Source organism: Panthera uncia, chromosome B4, assembly GCF_023721935.1.
Source record: "Panthera uncia isolate 11264 chromosome B4, Puncia_PCG_1.0, whole genome shotgun sequence".
NCBI classification, from domain to species: Eukaryota; Metazoa; Chordata; class Mammalia; order Carnivora; family Felidae; genus Panthera; species Panthera uncia.
This window is the reverse complement of record NC_064809.1, coordinates 137,981,435-137,997,034: the sequence shown is the minus strand read 5'-3', so window position 1 is coordinate 137,997,034 and position 15,600 is coordinate 137,981,435. Positions and strand designations below refer to the sequence as shown.

Genomic DNA, 15,600 nt, shown 5'->3' with positions numbered 1-15,600 from the left:
GGGAACAAGAGGTCCTCGGTCGGGGCCCAGCTCCCCGGGGGCGTGGCTACTGGGGAGGAGCCGGGAGCCCCAAGGCGCTAAGGCTGAGACACCCCCGACCCGGGCCGGGGGAGTCCAGCTCCGGTGGGGAGGCGGCGGGGGCCTCCGGCGGAGCGCGTTCGGGCGGGCACTGCCCTGCGGGGCGGCGCTCCCCCGTCCCCGGCCGGCCCACCCCCGCCGCGGCCGCCTCGGGTTTCCGCGGGGGCCGGAGGGCGGGCGGGGGCGTCACGTGCGCGCGGCCCGGGGGCCGGTTGGTCGGCGGGCAGGGGAGGGACCGCGCGCTACCCCGGGCCCGGGCTGGGGTCGGGCCGGGGTCGCGCGCTCCCGACAGCCGGGAGGGCGGCGGCGGGAAAAGGGGACAGAGCCGGGAGCCGGAGGACCCGGGCGGCGCGTAGCGGGCTGTGCCCAGGCGGCGGCCCCGGGCGCGCGCCAAGGGAGTCCCGCCGATCCCGGGTGTCCCCCCCCCCCCACCCCACACACACCGGTCCTCGGGGCGCAGCGCCCACGGGGTCTGCGGCGGGGGGCGGCGCCCGGGGCTGCCATGAGCTCCCCGCCGCCCGCCCGCAAGGGCTTTTACCGCCAGGAGGTGACCAAGACGGCCTGGGAGGTGCGCGCCGTGTACCAGGACCTGCAGCCCGTGGGCTCCGGCGCGTACGGCGCCGTGTGGTGAGCGCAGGCCGGGCGGGGCGGCCGGCGGGCGGCGGGGGCGCGCGGCGGGGGCGGGCCGGCCTCCCGCTCAGCGGTGCGCCCCGCAGCTCGGCCGTGGACAGCCGCACCGGTGCCAAGGTGGCCATCAAGAAGCTGTACCGGCCCTTCCAGTCCGAGCTGTTCGCCAAGCGCGCCTACCGCGAGCTTCGCCTCCTCAAGCACATGCGTCACGAGAACGTGAGTCGCGCCTGTCCCCGCTCAGCCGGGCTCAGGGCCTCCTCGTCCATCCGTGCAAGTCCTGCCCTGGGAGGCTGAGGCCCCGGTACCCAGCCCCTGGGCGACCCCGCCCATGTGGCAGGGCGGACGTGCGGGATCAGGGCGTTGTACGCCACGATGCTGGTGGGGCTCCACGAGCTCAGCGCAGGCCCCCCGCCCCCTTTCTGAGAGAGACTGCTTCCCCAGGCTCCAGTCCTCCCTGCTAGGCCAGGCCCTGCCAAGGGCTTAGCTCTTTGGCTCGTTCCTGGGGCCACATCTGGCTCCTCAACCCAGATCCCAGTCAGGGGACGGTGGCTTGCCCAGGCCAAGGGCATCCTCCAGGCCTCACCCCAACCCTGCCCCCAGCCGGAGCCTGCAGGTGAGAGAGGACACAGTCATCCTAGAGGCACCAGCCTCTTCCCTCTCCCCAGGCGTCCTCCACAGCTGCGCCCCAGGCCCCCTTCTGCTCCCGTCGGGTCCCTGTCCTGCGCATTCTGCTCCAGTCCACCGCCCCAGCCTCGGTTCAGGGGTGCAGAGCTAGTCACCGAGCAGGAGTTGGCATGCCGGCATTGTCACCTCAGAGCCTTGGGGTGTCCGGTGGTGATGGGGTTTACAGAGCTGGCGTGTGGAGGGCACTAGGCAGTGGCCAGCGCAGAGACTCCTCCTTCTGTGCCGGGAGAGGGCAGGTCTGGGTCCCTTCTCTCTCCTAGGGGAGCCCCTGTTGTTTCTCGATGTTCTTCCTGTGGCCCTGAACTCTGTCCCTCCCACACCAGCCATTCCTGCCTCACCCCTAGTTTGGACTGCTGGTGTGAGTACTCAGACCCTGGGCTAATCATGCTCCTGATGGTCTGGCCCCTCCTGGATCATCAGAGCCACCAGCCTCCTTTGGGGAAAACGAGTCCCACGTCCACCAGGAAACTTGTCCCCTTGACACAGGGTCCTTCATTCACTCTGACTCTCCCTCTCTGCCCTTGGCCCTTCCCGGGGGGGGGGGGGGAACGGGGGCAGAATCCATTTGGGACGGACAGCAGCCCAGTGCCGCCCTCCCTACCTTCTGGTTACACCCAGTCATGCCCAGGTTGGTTCCCATGAAGGCAGACCCATCTCCTCAAGGCTGCATACTCCTCCCCAACTGCCCCCTCTCCTGCCTGCCCTGCCCATTCCCCAAGGGCTCAGGGCTTTCCTTCAGTTGCTGGGCCCCCTGGCCCAATCCCCCCCTCTGTGCCTTCCCAGCTGAGCTCCCAACCCACTAGCAGCCAGCTGCCACTGCCTGCATGGTGCCTGAACGCAGCTAGGAGGCTCAGCCCATCGTAAACCCATTTTCCTACAAGAACACTGAGGCTATGAGGGGCTGGGTGCCATGGCGGGTCCCACCCTTCCACCCACGCTTCAGGCCTTCTCCCTCTCCTTCCCTGCACTTTAGGCCAGAATCCACGCTGCAGAGGTATGGAAGTCTCCATCAACCTGACGGACCCTCCTTACACTTGGGGACGCTGTCCTCTGTCCTCTTCTTGCAAAGACACTGTCCTCATTCCCTAGTACTTGCCTGCCTCCAGGCCCTCACTGGACCTCCCTCTCTGTCCTCTCCTTCCCTGTGCCCATGGCTCTGGCTGGCGGCTCTGAAGGCCATCTAGCCGTCCCTCTACCTTGTGTCCACTCTTGCCTCACTCCTGTCTGTCCCCATACAGCACACAGGGGGACTCACTCAGCATCACACCTATTTAAACCCTTTCTCGGCAGCTCTTAGGATCGAAGCCAAACCTTCACCTGGCATGCAAGGGCCTACTTGGGCTCCCTCTGGCCTCTCCTTGGCTGCTCCCTGGCCTGGGCCTCGGCCACCTGGCCTTTCTCCCCGTGTTCCTCAAACGCTTGGAGTGTTCTCCCTTCTACCTCGGCCCCCATTTGCATGGCCTATACCAGGGGTCCTCCCTCCTGGCACATCCAGCTGCCCCTCTGGCCACTAGGATGTACAAGCTGCCCAGGGACCTGCGGGGCTGGGTCTAGCTGTCAGCTCGATCATGGTGCTGTCAGCCTGGGCCTCTCCAGCGGAAACTAGGCTCCCTGGTGGACCTGCTGGGGGCTGGCACTCCCCTGGGGGGCTGTCCCACCCTGGTCTCGAGTCTTCCGTGGAGGCAGAAAGAGGGGGACAAAGGGCCAAGGGGCTGGAGCTCCTTGGGTGGCTGGGAGCTGACCCAGACTTGGGGCTGCCCCTCCCCCAGAGGATTCCTGTGGTCATCACTCAAAAATAGCCTGTGTCTATGGGCATGTGTGCCAGCGCTGGGTTGCATGGCCAACAGACAGAGCCAGGCTCTGTGGACAGTGGGAAGGGACGGGGATATCTGTAGGGGGCTTTCCTGCTCAGAGCACGGTGCCAGCCTCAGGGGTTTGCCTGAACCCCCATGCCCTCCACTGTGCCCCCATCCCACCTGTTACTCCGGCCTCCTCCCCAGGTCATCGGGCTGCTGGACGTGTTCACTCCTGACGAAACCCTGGATGATTTCACAGACTTGTGAGTGCCGTCCTGGGAGGGCTGGGCAGGGCAGAGGGGTGTTGGGTTGCTCTTGGGTGCTGACTCGGGTTCTGTGTTGGCATGTGGGCCTGTCCCTGCGGCCCAGCGGGGTCGGGATGCACACTGCCCACCCCTTCCCCACACCACAGTCCACCCCCTGCCACGCACCCCTGGGAACCACGGCACTGGCGCAGCTGGGTGCAGCCCGGGCCTCCTTGGACCACGCTTGGCACGGGCTGTCCAGTGCTGGAGGTGTGAGCGTTGGACCTGCGTCGGTTAGCCAGCAGGCCCCGAGCTCTGGGACCCTGGCGTCAAGTATGTGGCTTTGTAACTGGAGCTGCTGACCTTTGCTGGCAGGCAGGGGCGGGGCGGCAGGGGGCCTGCCTGTGGCTGCCATCCCCGGATTCATACTGTCGTCGGCCAAGGCTGGGGGCTGAGCCTGGGAAGGGCTGAGGACGGGCTCCTTGCCGTCTGACCTTGCAGAGGTCGAGGACACACATAGGCCTCAGTGTCCTGGCGAGGTGTTAAATGTCTGTCAGGCCCCTCCCTCCACCTACAGGCCCAGCCTGCTCCTCTGAGCCACGTGTCCTCCTGTCCCCACCCCTGCCCACAGGCACTTCCCTCCTTCCTCTTGCACCCTCTTCTGTCTGTGATCCCTGGTGCTCCCTAGACCCTAGCCTCCATGTGGCCCTACAGGAAACCCCAGAACACGGTCCTGACCCGCCTGACATTCTGGGGCAGGTGTGCGTGGGAAGGTGGGTGGAGCCTGGTGCTGCACTGTGGAAGGTAGAAGATGCTGCCAGGCGATCCCCAGGGTCTCCAGGGTCTGAGCCTAGGCCCAGGAGGTGTGATGCCCACTGTCCGCACCCACCCCGGTCCCTGCAGTTACCTGGTGATGCCGTTCATGGGCACTGACCTGGGCAAACTCATGAAGCACGAGAAGCTGAGCGAGGACCGAATCCAGTTCCTTGTCTACCAGATGCTGAAGGGGCTAAAGGTGGGAGCGCACAGGGGTGCTGCAGGAGGGGCAGAGCCCCCCAGGCCAGGCCGGGGCCAGGGTGGGATTGCTCGTCCGTGGTTCTGAGGTCCCGGAGCTGACTGCCACTGATCCTCTGTCTGTCCCCATAGTACATCCATGCTGCTGGCATCATCCACAGGGTGAGTCCTGGTGCTGGGTGGGAACTTCCTGTGGCCTGTAGGTGTGGGAGGGGCCTGACTGCCAGGAGCCTCCACTGCTGGCCTGTGAGGGGGCAAGATGGGGCCAGTGGGGAGTGTGTGCGAGGCTCACACACAGCTGTGGGGGCCTGGGTACCTCTTTCCTTCCTGGAAGGGCATCCGGGTGGGGATGGCCGAGTCTGGCTGCCCCACATTCAGGTGTCCAGGCTCTGGCCCTGGTGTGGTGGGAGGGGCTGCTCGCCCACCTTTCTTGTGCCCCCAGGACCTGAAGCCTGGCAATCTGGCAGTGAATGAGGACTGTGAGCTGAAGGTGTGTGTTGGTTGGGATGGGCGGGGGGGGGGGGGGGGGGGGGGGGGGGGGGGCTGGGCATCTCTCCCCGCCTGTCCATCTGCCTGTAGCCCTGGGCCCTCAGGCCTGGGGGAGTGTTGGCTCGAGCCCAGGCAGAGGGACCAGACCGCAGCCATCCAGGCCATGGCTGGCAGCTGACAGGCAGAGGGGCCCTGGGGAGGCACTTGATGCATGGGGAATGGGGGGCCGAAGTGGGCGCACTCTCACACCTGATTAAGGTGAAGGGCGGGAGGTGTCCCTGGTCCTCCATACCTGAGCCAGCATAGGGCCGAGGGGGCCCCTGTAAAGTGCTGGCCAGGTCCTGGGGTCAGCAGAGAGTAGAGGAGCAGGGAGAGGAGACCCATGGGAGTGCCCGCTCCTGAGGGTAGGAAAGGCAAGGTCGGGTGGGGCTGGGGGCACTGGCCATGGGGAGGAACTCATGGAGAGGCCATGACCTCAGGCCCTGGAGGGTTGGCAGAGGCCCCGGTGTGCCCGGTGCTCCTGGGTCATAGGCTGGCCCACCTGCTCCCTGGGGGCCGTGTTGGCCCACCTTCCTGATTCTGACTATAGATCCTGGACTTCGGCTTGGCCAGGCAGGCCGACAGCGAGATGACTGGGTACGTGGTGACCCGGTGGTACCGTGCACCTGAGGTCATCTTGAATTGGATGCACTACACCCAGACGGGTGAGGATGCCCAGAGACGCAGAGCCACCCTGGCCTTGCCCACCTTCTTCCCTTTCTTCATGGGAAGCCCAGCGGTGGCTGCTCCACGGGGAGGCTGCTGACCTGGGATGGGATCGGGGCGAGGGTGTGGCAGGCTAGATGGCCCCTATGTCCACGTCCCCCTCCCGTGTCTGTGTCCCCCGCCCCCCTCCCTGGCCCACAGAGCCCTGATGCAGGGGCTTCTGTCTCAGTGGACATCTGGTCAGCGGGCTGCATCATGGCAGAGATGATCACAGGGAAGACGCTGTTCAAGGGCAGTGACCGTATCCTACACTTGTGGGGGGTAGGCTGGGTCTGGGGGGGATGCTGGGCATGCTGCCCCAGCCAGGTGGGGGGGTACGCCCTGCTCTCTGGCCCCGTGCTGTGCTCCTCATCTCAGCACAGACCTGGACCAGCTGAAGGAGATCATGAAGGTGACAGGGACTCCTCCCGATGAATTTGTGCAGAGGCTGCAGAGTGCCGAAGTCAGTGGGGAGCTGGGGGGGGGCTGGAGGGGCTGGGCCCGGGCCTGTGGGTTGGCCCCTTACCCTTTCTTCCTTAAAAGGCGAAGAACTACATGAAGGGCCTCCCCGAGTTGGAGAAGAAGGATTTTGCCTCCATCCTGACTAACGCAAGTCCTCTGGGTAGGGCTGGACTGGGGGGTGGGGCGGGGTCAGTGACCAGGGCGCTGGGGCCTGCGACCCTCCCTAACCAGTTCTCCCCGCAGCTGTGAACCTCCTGGAGAAGATGCTGGTACTGGATGCCGAACGGCGGGTGACTGCGGCCGAGGCGCTCACACACCCCTACTTCGAGTCACTGCAGGACACGGAGGATGAACCCAAGGCCCAGAAGTACGACGAGTCCTTTGACGATGTGGATCGCACGCTGGACGAGTGGAAGCGTGAGTGGGGGGCTCTGGGCAGGGCCTGTGCATGGGCTCTGAGTCCTGGGAGGCAGGTCAGCTGAGGAACACAACAGACTCAGAGGGCAGTGGGGCTTCTAGGTCAAGGTGACCTCTGGCTGGAGCTGAGGGATGAAAGAATGTTCCTGGCAGGAGGTTCGGCACAAACAAGAGCAGGAGGGGAGTTCTGGAAGTTGCAGGAGGCAGCTCTCAGCTCAGGGCCGTTGTGAGCACTTGGCTTCTCCCAGCCCTGCCGGCCCTGCCCAATGCTGCCCACATCCTCCCCATGTCCTGGCCAGAGACCCAGGCCATTCCGGAGCCCCTCCACTCCCACTCATCCCCCAGGCCTCCACTCTTACCTCTTGAACTCGTCCTTGCCTCTCTGCCCTTTTCAGGACCCCTCCCACCCGCACGACTCACACCTCTCATGTCCTGCCAACAGCAGAAGCCCCCCACCCCCGGCCCCAGACAGCCCCCTCACCACCCCTCGCCTGTTCCTCCAGTCCCACTGAGCAGTTCAGATGCACCTGTAACTGCTCTGTACTGCCAGGCTGGCTGTTGCCTTACACTAAGGGCCCTTCCCTTCATCCCTGAGGGCCAACCAGCAAATATTAAGCCTCAGGCTGGGCTCAGGGACACCTGCCAGGTCCCCAGGCCTCTCTCTGCTGTGGTCCTGAAGCCCTGGGCTGAAACTGTCTTGGCAGAATGGCAGGCAATGAGGGCTGGGCTTGGTGTCTTTCTCTTGGTGGCTGCAGGACCAGCCTGGAGGGTGCTGGGATGTCCGAGGGCAGCAGTTAGCACTGTTGGGGCCGTGGCACACGGTGGCCACTGTGTCCTAGGCCCCATCTTGGCTCTGCCTCAGACATAGGGCCTTGGTCCTGCACATGGGGGTCAGGGTGGGACTGGACTGGTGGTTCCCAAATCACGTTCCTTAAGCCACGGGGTGCTTGGTAACTCTCAACAGAGCTCCGCCCTTAGTTGTGCTGGTTTGTGCTCTTGAGTTTCGTTTAGTTTGGGGAAAGTTTTCTGCTGCTAAAAAAGATAACATGAAAACCACGGGCCACAGGCTCCTCTCTGTGGTCCCCACCCACACAGACTGTGGTAAGAGATTTTGCTTTTACTGTAGAACACGTGACCTGTTTGTGGCTAAGCCCCTGGTCAGGAATGCAAACTCTCATCGTCTCCTGTTTCCCTGGGAACAGCCAGCTTCACATAGACCTTCCGTGTATGGGTTGAGCCCTGTGTTAGGATCAGATGAAGGGCCTAGGAGGCACCACAGGGGGCGGGAATACATCCATGCCACAGGCAGGGCAAACCACAGATCGCCTGCTCTAAATGCACAGTGTTTCCTGAACTGGGCTCTGGAGGAGCAGAGTCCCCCAAACAGGTGCTCCACTGGCCAGGTGAGCATGGAAACAGTGAGGTAGGCTGAGCAGAACCTGTCCCGCTGCAGACTGGCCAGAGGAGAAGCAAATCAGGCTTTTTCCTTCCTTTGGGATGGCTTGCTCTGGGGACAGGGGACAGGACCACTAGGCAAGGAGGGCAGATGCTGTGGGTGGTGAGAATTCCCCTCGTTTAAGTTTCTATGGATAGTCTCGATCCAGAAATCGAGGTGTGCCCTGCTGGGGCCCTGAGTGGCTCCACTTGAGTAGACAGGTTGATTTACATTGCCAGGACAGCCTCTGCTCACTGCAGAAGGCTGCGGGGCCAGGGCCTGTCTGGCCACGCCAGGGGCAGTGGGTTTGGGTTACAGGAGCCCCTTCGGGGTGGATGGGCACAGGTGGGCTGAGAGTGGCCGTAGCCTCGGATGAAGTGGCACCTGCACTCCAGCAATGACCTCTGGCCCTGATGTTTTTGGGGACCGGCTGGGCCCCTAGGTCAATGGCTAACAGCCTGTGCTCTAGGGCCGGGGAACTCTTCCCACCCCTACCCTGAGCCGCCCCTCACAGGACTCAGTGCTGGTCAGGGCAGGTACCAGTGAGCTGGGCCCAGTGTTCTTCCTGGGTCACTGGCTTCTGCCTTTGGTGTGAATTGTAGGAGCTGATTCTGAAGGGTGATGGGGCCCCTTCTCCCGTGATGATCTGTCTCCCTCACCCCACCCCAGGTGTCACATATAAGGAAGTGCTCAGCTTCAAGCCTCCCCGGCAGCTGGGGACCAAGGTGTCCAAGGAGACAGCGCTGTGAAGACCCCTGGGCCCTGAGAGCGGTGGGGAGGGGGCCTTGAGGACCCTGGCTGGGGCTTCCACCTGGAAGGGGATCCTGATTATCACTGTGACTCTGGCTGGGGTTTGCATCCCAGGAGACCTATGGTTCCATGGACCCCCTCCCCCAGCCGTTACCCTGCTCTCAAGGCTACCACCTCAGTCTAACCTTGGGGGGGCATCTGGACCTTCTGAACAGGACGCCAAACTGACCTGGGACTGGCCTCTGACTCCCTGGGCAGTGGTCCCCTTCCCCAGGTGCAACAAGAAGCCTCAGAGCCCGTGGGGGATGGGGGTGGTGAGGCTTGGGTCAAGGCTTGGCCTGACCCTGTCCGCTCCAGCCCCTGCTGGAACCCAGTTCACACAGCTGAAAGAGACACACAGGGAGGGCACTGAGTGCCTACTCAGGGATGTCTCTCCTGGGGGGCGTTGGTGTGGACTCTCCTGAACCCCCAGCCCGGAATGTAAATTGGCCCTGTGCTATGCCCACATGACGGGAAGGAAATAAACCCTTTTGTAGAGATCCCACTCTGGCTTTCCTTCCTAATTCTCGCGCTGGATCTCCACCTTTAGGTCTCTGAGCTGCAGCTAGGCATAGAGAAAAGAAGCTGGCTCCCGAGCCTCAGTCCCTACTTAGTAGCTGTGCCCGGGCACGCCTTTCCTCCCAGGTCCACAGTGAGCCCAGAGCCTGAAGCCCCCGGGGTAGGGACTGGTCCCGCCCCTTCTGAGGACTTCCTCTAAAAGTTTAGATTCTGGGGGCGCCTGGGTGGCGCAGTCGGTTGGGCGTCTGACTTCAGCCAGGTCCCGATCTCGCACTCCGTGAGTTCGAGCCCCGCGTCAGGCTCTGGGCTGGTGGCTCAGAGCCTGGAGCCTGTTTCCGATTCTGTGTCTCCCTCTCTCTCTGCCCCTCCCCCGTTCATGCTCTGTCTCTCTCTGTCCCAAAAATAAATAAATGTTGAAAAAAAAAAAAATTAAAAAAAAAAAGTTTAGATTCTGGAGCCAGGCCCCAGGCAGAGCCCGCTCAGGACGGGGCGTTAGGGCCCAACCTGGGGCTCAGTCCCAGCTGTCTGAGCTCCCAGCAGTCTCCAGGGCCAGGTTCCTGGAGAGGAGGGGTCACGCTAGACGCTTTGAGGCACCTGTTACACACAGTACGCCAGTGGGTTCTGTTGTCATTTGAAACCTCCCGCCCCGGCGTCCACATGCCAGCGCCATCGGCGAGCCCGCGCAGCCTTCGGCCAGCCAGTGGATGTCTCGGAGAGCCGGGCTCTCTAGGCTCTAGGGCTCCTGCGTTCGCACTGGCTCCTCCCACTTGTCCCCAGGGCAGGTATGCCCAAAGCGGGGCCAGGCCGTCCCCCTTCTGGCCTGGAGTTCGGCCGGACACGTGAACAGTTGGCCCAGCCGAGTTGCCACAGCGGACACCGGCCTCCTCTGCTCAGGGGCTCTCTGGTGCTCCCGGGGCCGACCCTTCTCTGGACTCCCGGCTCAGAGCGATCCGGGAAGGGCGGTCTGCCACAGGCCCCGCCTCTGGGGCCACGTGTGCCAGGATGGCCAATCAGAGTACGCCAGCCCCATAGACACCGTGATTGGCTGAGGGGTGGGCACCTGACCCCAAATGACCCAATCGGAGTCTTCCCGGCGCTGGTAGCTTGTCCGTTGTGGACTCTGGCAGGTGCCTCGACCGGGACGGTGGGAACCCCGGTGGGGCCGCGGGCCGCATCCTTCCCGCCGTAGGGGCCATTCCTACACTTCCGGGGCACCCACGAACGGGGTTGGCTGCACTCCCGCCCAGGGCCCCGCCTCCTACGTGCCCCGCCCCCCAGGGCCTATCCCCCTTCAGAACGCCGCCTCCGTGAAGCCCCCGCCTCAGGATTCGGGCCCTGGGCGCTGTTGCCAGAGCCCTTATGTTTCAGGCCCCTGGCTCCCACTTTCCTCCTCTCTGGCCATCTGGCTCGGTTGCTGGCCTCATGCATGCATTCCTTGCCCAGACCCTCCCTCTGTTCGCCTTTCCCTCCTGCCTTGCCTCGCCCCAGGCTTCCGCGGCTCTTGTCTAGCTGCTCTGCCACCCCCTAACCCTCCGACTGGTCTGCTCTTTGGCCAGGGTCTTTCTGGAGCTAAAATCGGACCCCGCCACTCCCTTCTTACACCTCGGGGGAAGCGCTGCGCGTCGACGTCGCCCAGGCCCGGGTTCCCCTAGCCCAAGCGGCCCTCGGATGCGTCCCAGGGCAGCGCCAGACGTGATGGGCTGAGGACGCGTCTGACGCCTTGGCCTGCGCGGTCAGGCTGGGTCGGGGGAGATTTGGGGCGGTCCGCGGGGTCCCGGGCACACTGGACCTCACCCGCCCCCTCCACCTCTAGAGGGAGAGGGAGGCCCGCGACACGCCTCAGGCTCCGGGCCGGGGTGGGGGAAGGTAGGTCTTGGAGCCGCAGCCGGAGCGCGGAGAGATGGGGCAGCACGGCCCCGGCCCGGGCCCCAGGCGTCTCGCCAGCCCAGCTCCCGTCAGGCCGCGCTTCGGGGCGGGGTTTTGGGCGCTGGGTCAGAGTCTGAGGAAGTGGGGAAATCTGGCCCTGGGAGCCCCCCTGTCGGCCTACTTCCCTGCCTGGATTCTGCGTGTTCCTGCCCAGGCTCCCTGCCGGTCGTCCCAGCTCCCGGGGGCTGCAAGGAGGGGACAGGCAGTGCATTCACCTGCCCAGCCAGGGTGGCCCAAAGTGACCACGGCTGTGCCATGAGGACTGCGCTGGTGCACCACGAGGACATGACAGCGGCCCGGCTGCTCTGGGAAGAGTAAGTGTGACCTGGCAGAGGTGGGAGGATGGAGAGGGGGCTCTGGACCCTGAGCTCTGTGTCCACTCAGCCCTGAGTGTGAGATCGAGCGTCCGGAGCGCCTGACTACAGCCCTGGAGCGCCTGCGGCAGTGGGGCCTGGAGCAGAGGTGTCTACAGTTGGCAGCCCGAGAGGCCTCCGAGGCAGAGCTGGGCCTGGTACACAGGTCAGACCCTGGGGAGCCACATGCCACAGAGGAGGCCAGCTAGGACCTGAGGCCACCCAGCCTGCCAGCATCTTGAAAACAGAGCATCTCCCCTACCTGCCTCAGTTTCACCATTGGGTGGGTGGGTGACGAAACAGTGAGGTGGGCCGTGCCCCCAGGGGTCCAGCCCCTCTTTCTCCTCCTCTTCCTGCTGGTGACCCTGCCTTGCCTACCTGTCCCCCTGCAGCCCAGAGTATGTGTCCTTGGTGCGAGGAACCCAGACCTTGAGCACTAGGGAACTACAGGCGCTGTCTGGACAATACGACGCTGTCTACTTCCATCCGGTGCGGCCCTGGGGACACACCACTTCCTGGGTGGGGACACGCTACCTCCCCACTGCACATCCACATGCCCGTGACTGATTTATGGCCTTGCCGCCAACCCTGGCCAACGGCCCCACATTCATGAATGTGCACATGGCCTACACGCCCTGCTGCCTGCTGCACCCTGCGCGGGCCTGGGCAGAGCCTGTGAGGTGCGGGGGTGGGGGCTCATTTGCACCCCTGCCCCACAGAGTACCTTCCACTGTGCCCGGCTGGCCGTGGGGGCTGCGTTGCAGCTGGTGGATGCCGTGCTGACGGGGGCTGTGCACAACGGGCTCGCCCTGGTGAGGTGAGAGCTGTCCCCTTCCTGGGTCGCTCCCACCCGTGGGTGGCCCTGTGAGGGCACAGGATGACCCTGATGGGTCCCACACCCAATTTTCACCCACAGACCTCCTGGGCATCACAGCCAGAGAGCCGCTGCCAATGGATTCTGCGTGTTCAACAACGTGGCCATAGCAGCCAAATACGCCAAGCAGAGACACGGGCTGCACAGGTGTGCACTGCGAGGCAGGGGCCCAGGCCCGACAGGAGGGTGGTAGAGTGGGCTGCTGAGAGACCCCATCCAGCCCCTTGTCTTCCTGGGGTGGGCTGTGGCCCCAAGGTCAGAGGCTCTGCCGCTCAGTGACCTCTGAGCACTCCCTGTCCCCAGGATCCTCATTGTCGACTGGGATGTCCACCACGGTCAGGGCATCCAGTATATCTTTGAGGATGACCCCAGGTGAGCCGGGGACGCAACCCTTCCCTGAGACCCTTTGCTGGGAGCCGTGGGGACAAGGTCTTGACCTCTGGTCGTGGCTGGTTGTCCACAGCGTCCTTTACTTTTCCTGGCACCGCTATGAGCATGGGCACTTTTGGCCCTACCTTCGAGAATCGGATGCAGATGCTGTTGGGCAGGGGCAGGGCCGTGGCTTCACTGTCAACCTGCCCTGGAATCAGGTGCCTGCCTCTCCTGCCAGCCGCCTACACAGAGCCCCTCACCCGGGCCTCGCCCCTGCCCCGCAGCCCCAGGCCTCCCGAACAGAGTTCAGGGCATCCTTCCAGGGTCACCCCCAGAGTTTGGGCCCCAGGGACGGAGACTTCATAGCCCTCTGCCACGGGGCCCAGCACTGATGCCCCATGGCCACAGGTTGGGATGGGAAATGCTGACTACGTGGCCGCCTTCCTCCATGTGCTGCTCCCCGTGGCCTTTGAGGTAACTGGATGGGGGGCAGGCGGGGTCTTGATGACAGGAGAAGGGGAGGGCGATCCTCTGTCCAAAGTACCCGCCCTCCCCTCCCCCCCCCCCCCCCCCCCCGCCCACACCATAGAAGAATGGAACCCTCCGGATGGGCAGTGCTATCTGGAGGGGCCTCCTTCACCCCCGCTCCGGTCTCTTTCCTGCCCATCCCCGCGTGGCCCCGCCCACAGTTTGACCCTGAGCTGGTGCTCATCTCAGCAGGATTTGACTCTGCGATCGGGGATCCCGAGGTGAGGGCCTGGCCTGGCAGGGGAGGGCTCCCGGGGGCCCGGGGCCCGGGGCCCGGCGCCCATCACGCCGGGCTCTGCTTCCAGGGGCAGATGCGGGCCACGCCGCAGTGCTTCTCCCACCTCACACAGCTGCTGCAGGTGCTGGCCGGCGGCCGAGTCTGTGCTGTGCTGGAGGTGACCGTGACGGCTGGGAGGGCTCACTGGTCAGATGCGGGGGTGCCATCAGAGGGGGCCTGCTGTACAGGACGGGGTAACCTGCCTGGGATGGCGACGCCCTGGCCCAGTCGCATCCCTTCCTTTCTTTCTCCTCCCAGGGAGGCTACCACCTGGAGTCGCTGTCCCAGTCCGTGTGCATGGTGGTGAAGGCGCTGCTGGGTGACCCTGCCTTGCCCCTGTCGGGGGCCATGGAGCCTCATCACAGGTTCGGGGCCAGGAAGGTGGGAAGGGCTGGGGGTGCGACGCCAGGCCTCACTGCTCCTGCTTCTCCCCACAGTGCCCTGGAATCCATCCAGAGTGTCCGGGCTGCCCAGGCCCCTCATTGGAAGAGCCTCCGGCAGCAAGGTCAGCGTGGCCTAAGCTGGGAGGCAGGGTCACATCCTGGGCTCCCACGCAGTGGCTTTGACTCTGAACCACCCCCTAGGGTCGACCCCCATACTGAATCCCAGCACCTACTCCCTGGAGCGGAGAGCCTCACCTGTATCTCCCGGGGGACCCAAATTCAAGGCAGCAGAGGCGCAGGCCTCGGCCGCGCTGAGTTCCCTCCTAGACCAGCTGCACCTCAACCCCACACTGCCTGTCCGCACGGCTGTTGCCCTGACTGCACTGGATGCCGCTCTGGTCCTACCCGCCGACGTCCTCCGTCAGGAGGGGTCAGCCCCACAGGAGGAGACACGGGCCTGGGCCAGGTGGGCGGCGTGGGCCTGGGGAGAGGGATGGGGCCGTGTGTGTACATGTGCTGCGGTCTGTCAATTCCTGTCCATGTGTCTTGCTTTCCCACCATAGGCTACACGAGGCCCTGGCCCAGGACAAGGCTCTCACTGCACTTGGGAAGGTCCTGCACCTCTTGAATGGGATCCTGGATGGGCAGGTGGGTGCACCTGGGATGGGCCAAGGGTGGCCATGAGCCAGGGGCAGGGCCCAGGGCCCAGGACCTGCCCACAGCAGATGGCCTGTCCAGGGGAGTGCTGGGTGGTGCACAACCACACGGACGTGAGTTACCTTGTGCCTGGACCCTTTCTAGAACAGTCCTCAGGGACAGGGTCATGAGTTCAGGGTCACTCAGTCTTCCCGACTAAATACTCCTTGACGGAGAGGTGAAGGGGATGACGTAAGTTAGTTTTAAGCATCTCGCAGATGGCAGCTATGTAGAGGGGGGCCCAGGGAAGGGGCAGATGTGTCTGTTTATCTGGTTGGGAGTGGTCCTGCGCGCCCACTGTCGACCCCTCCAGGTGAGCAGTGGCATTGCAGCAACCCCGGAGCCCGCCTTGGCTCCCACCCTGGATGTGGTCATTCGGCGCAGCTTGTCCCACGGAGCGCGGAGGTGAGTCTTCAGGGCATGGCCCGTGGGCACCCCCTGCCCTGCTGGCCACCACTCCTGCTCCCCGCTGCGTGGGGAGGGCTCTGGGAATGGATTCCAGGTTGGGTGAGTGCAACCTGTCCCGGGGCCCACTTTTCCTCCAGGCTTCTCTGTGTGGCTGTGGGACAGCTGGATCGGCCCACAGACCTTGCCGACGACGGGTATGACCCTTGGGTCAGGTGTACATCCAGCCTTGTGTGTGGGTGGGCACGCAGTCCTGGGTCCCCATGGGTGATGGGTGGGCAGGGCCTTCCACAGCTGGGGGCTGGCAGAGGAGTCCCTGGGAGGGTCTCCAGCACAGAGGGTCAGCAGTGCCCCCTCCCCCCACCCCCCAAGGTCTCCTCCACCTCCCCTTCTGTGGTCTGGGCTCTGGAGGGCAAACAGCAGCTCACCCCCTGCGCGTGCTCCCTCTATCCTGCTCACCCCCCGCACGTGCTCGCTCTATCCT

At 64.4% G+C, this 15,600-nt stretch overlaps 2 protein-coding genes across 8 annotated transcripts in view; both read left to right on the top strand.

Annotated features, from left to right (window-relative positions):
• The first annotated feature begins 309 nt into the window (after positions 1 to 309).
• On the top strand, positions 310 to 9,288 carry MAPK12 (mitogen-activated protein kinase 12). The gene is made up of 12 exons (XM_049626594.1): positions 310 to 705; positions 795 to 924; positions 3,393 to 3,451; positions 4,337 to 4,448; positions 4,580 to 4,609; positions 4,890 to 4,937; positions 5,526 to 5,640; positions 5,871 to 5,942; positions 6,064 to 6,143; positions 6,224 to 6,302; positions 6,386 to 6,559; positions 8,664 to 9,288. The coding sequence occupies exons 1-12, from the start codon at positions 581 to 583 to the stop codon at positions 8,741 to 8,743; spliced, it is 1,104 nt and encodes a 367-aa protein (XP_049482551.1). The 5' UTR covers positions 310 to 580; the 3' UTR covers positions 8,744 to 9,288.
• Positions 9,289 to 10,343: 1,055 nt separating this feature from the next.
• HDAC10 (histone deacetylase 10) overlaps positions 10,344 to 15,600 on the top strand; it is a 6,394-nt gene continuing 1,137 nt past the window's right edge. The window contains exons 1-16 of one of the 7 annotated variants that reach the window (XM_049626590.1): positions 10,345 to 11,542; positions 11,613 to 11,747; positions 11,974 to 12,070; positions 12,301 to 12,398; positions 12,498 to 12,602; positions 12,759 to 12,827; positions 12,919 to 13,045; positions 13,236 to 13,301; positions 13,517 to 13,576; positions 13,661 to 13,750; positions 13,891 to 13,997; positions 14,070 to 14,137; positions 14,217 to 14,481; positions 14,579 to 14,663; positions 15,025 to 15,116; positions 15,257 to 15,313. In XM_049626590.1, coding sequence (XP_049482547.1) covers positions 11,484 to 11,542; positions 11,613 to 11,747; positions 11,974 to 12,070; positions 12,301 to 12,398; positions 12,498 to 12,602; positions 12,759 to 12,827; positions 12,919 to 13,045; positions 13,236 to 13,301; positions 13,517 to 13,576; positions 13,661 to 13,750; positions 13,891 to 13,997; positions 14,070 to 14,137; positions 14,217 to 14,481; positions 14,579 to 14,663; positions 15,025 to 15,116; positions 15,257 to 15,313 — 1,580 coding nt within the window. In that variant the 5' untranslated portion in view covers positions 10,345 to 11,483. Of the gene's footprint in view, positions 11,543 to 11,612; positions 11,748 to 11,973; positions 12,071 to 12,300; positions 12,399 to 12,497; positions 12,603 to 12,758; positions 12,828 to 12,918; positions 13,046 to 13,235; positions 13,302 to 13,516; positions 13,751 to 13,890; positions 14,138 to 14,216; positions 14,482 to 14,578; positions 14,664 to 15,024; positions 15,117 to 15,256; positions 15,314 to 15,600 lie in introns of all 7 variants that reach the window. The other 6 variants (XM_049626589.1, XM_049626588.1, XM_049626586.1 and 3 more) reach the window with 6 other exon arrangements.

What these genes read in the sequence shown, in the direction of transcription:
- MAPK12 (XM_049626594.1), top strand. Translation starts at nt 581, where the DNA reads ATGAGCTCCCCGCCGCCCGCCCGCAAGGGCTTTTACCGCCAGGAGGTG. An exon ending in AGAGGCTGCAGAGTGCCGAA is followed by an intron (nt 6,144 to 6,223) that starts GTCAGTGGGGAG and finishes CTTCCTTAAAAG; the next exon opens with GCGAAGAACTACATGAAGGG. An exon ending in CACGCTGGACGAGTGGAAGC is followed by an intron (nt 6,560 to 8,663) that starts GTGAGTGGGGGG and finishes ACCCCACCCCAG; the next exon opens with GTGTCACATATAAGGAAGTG.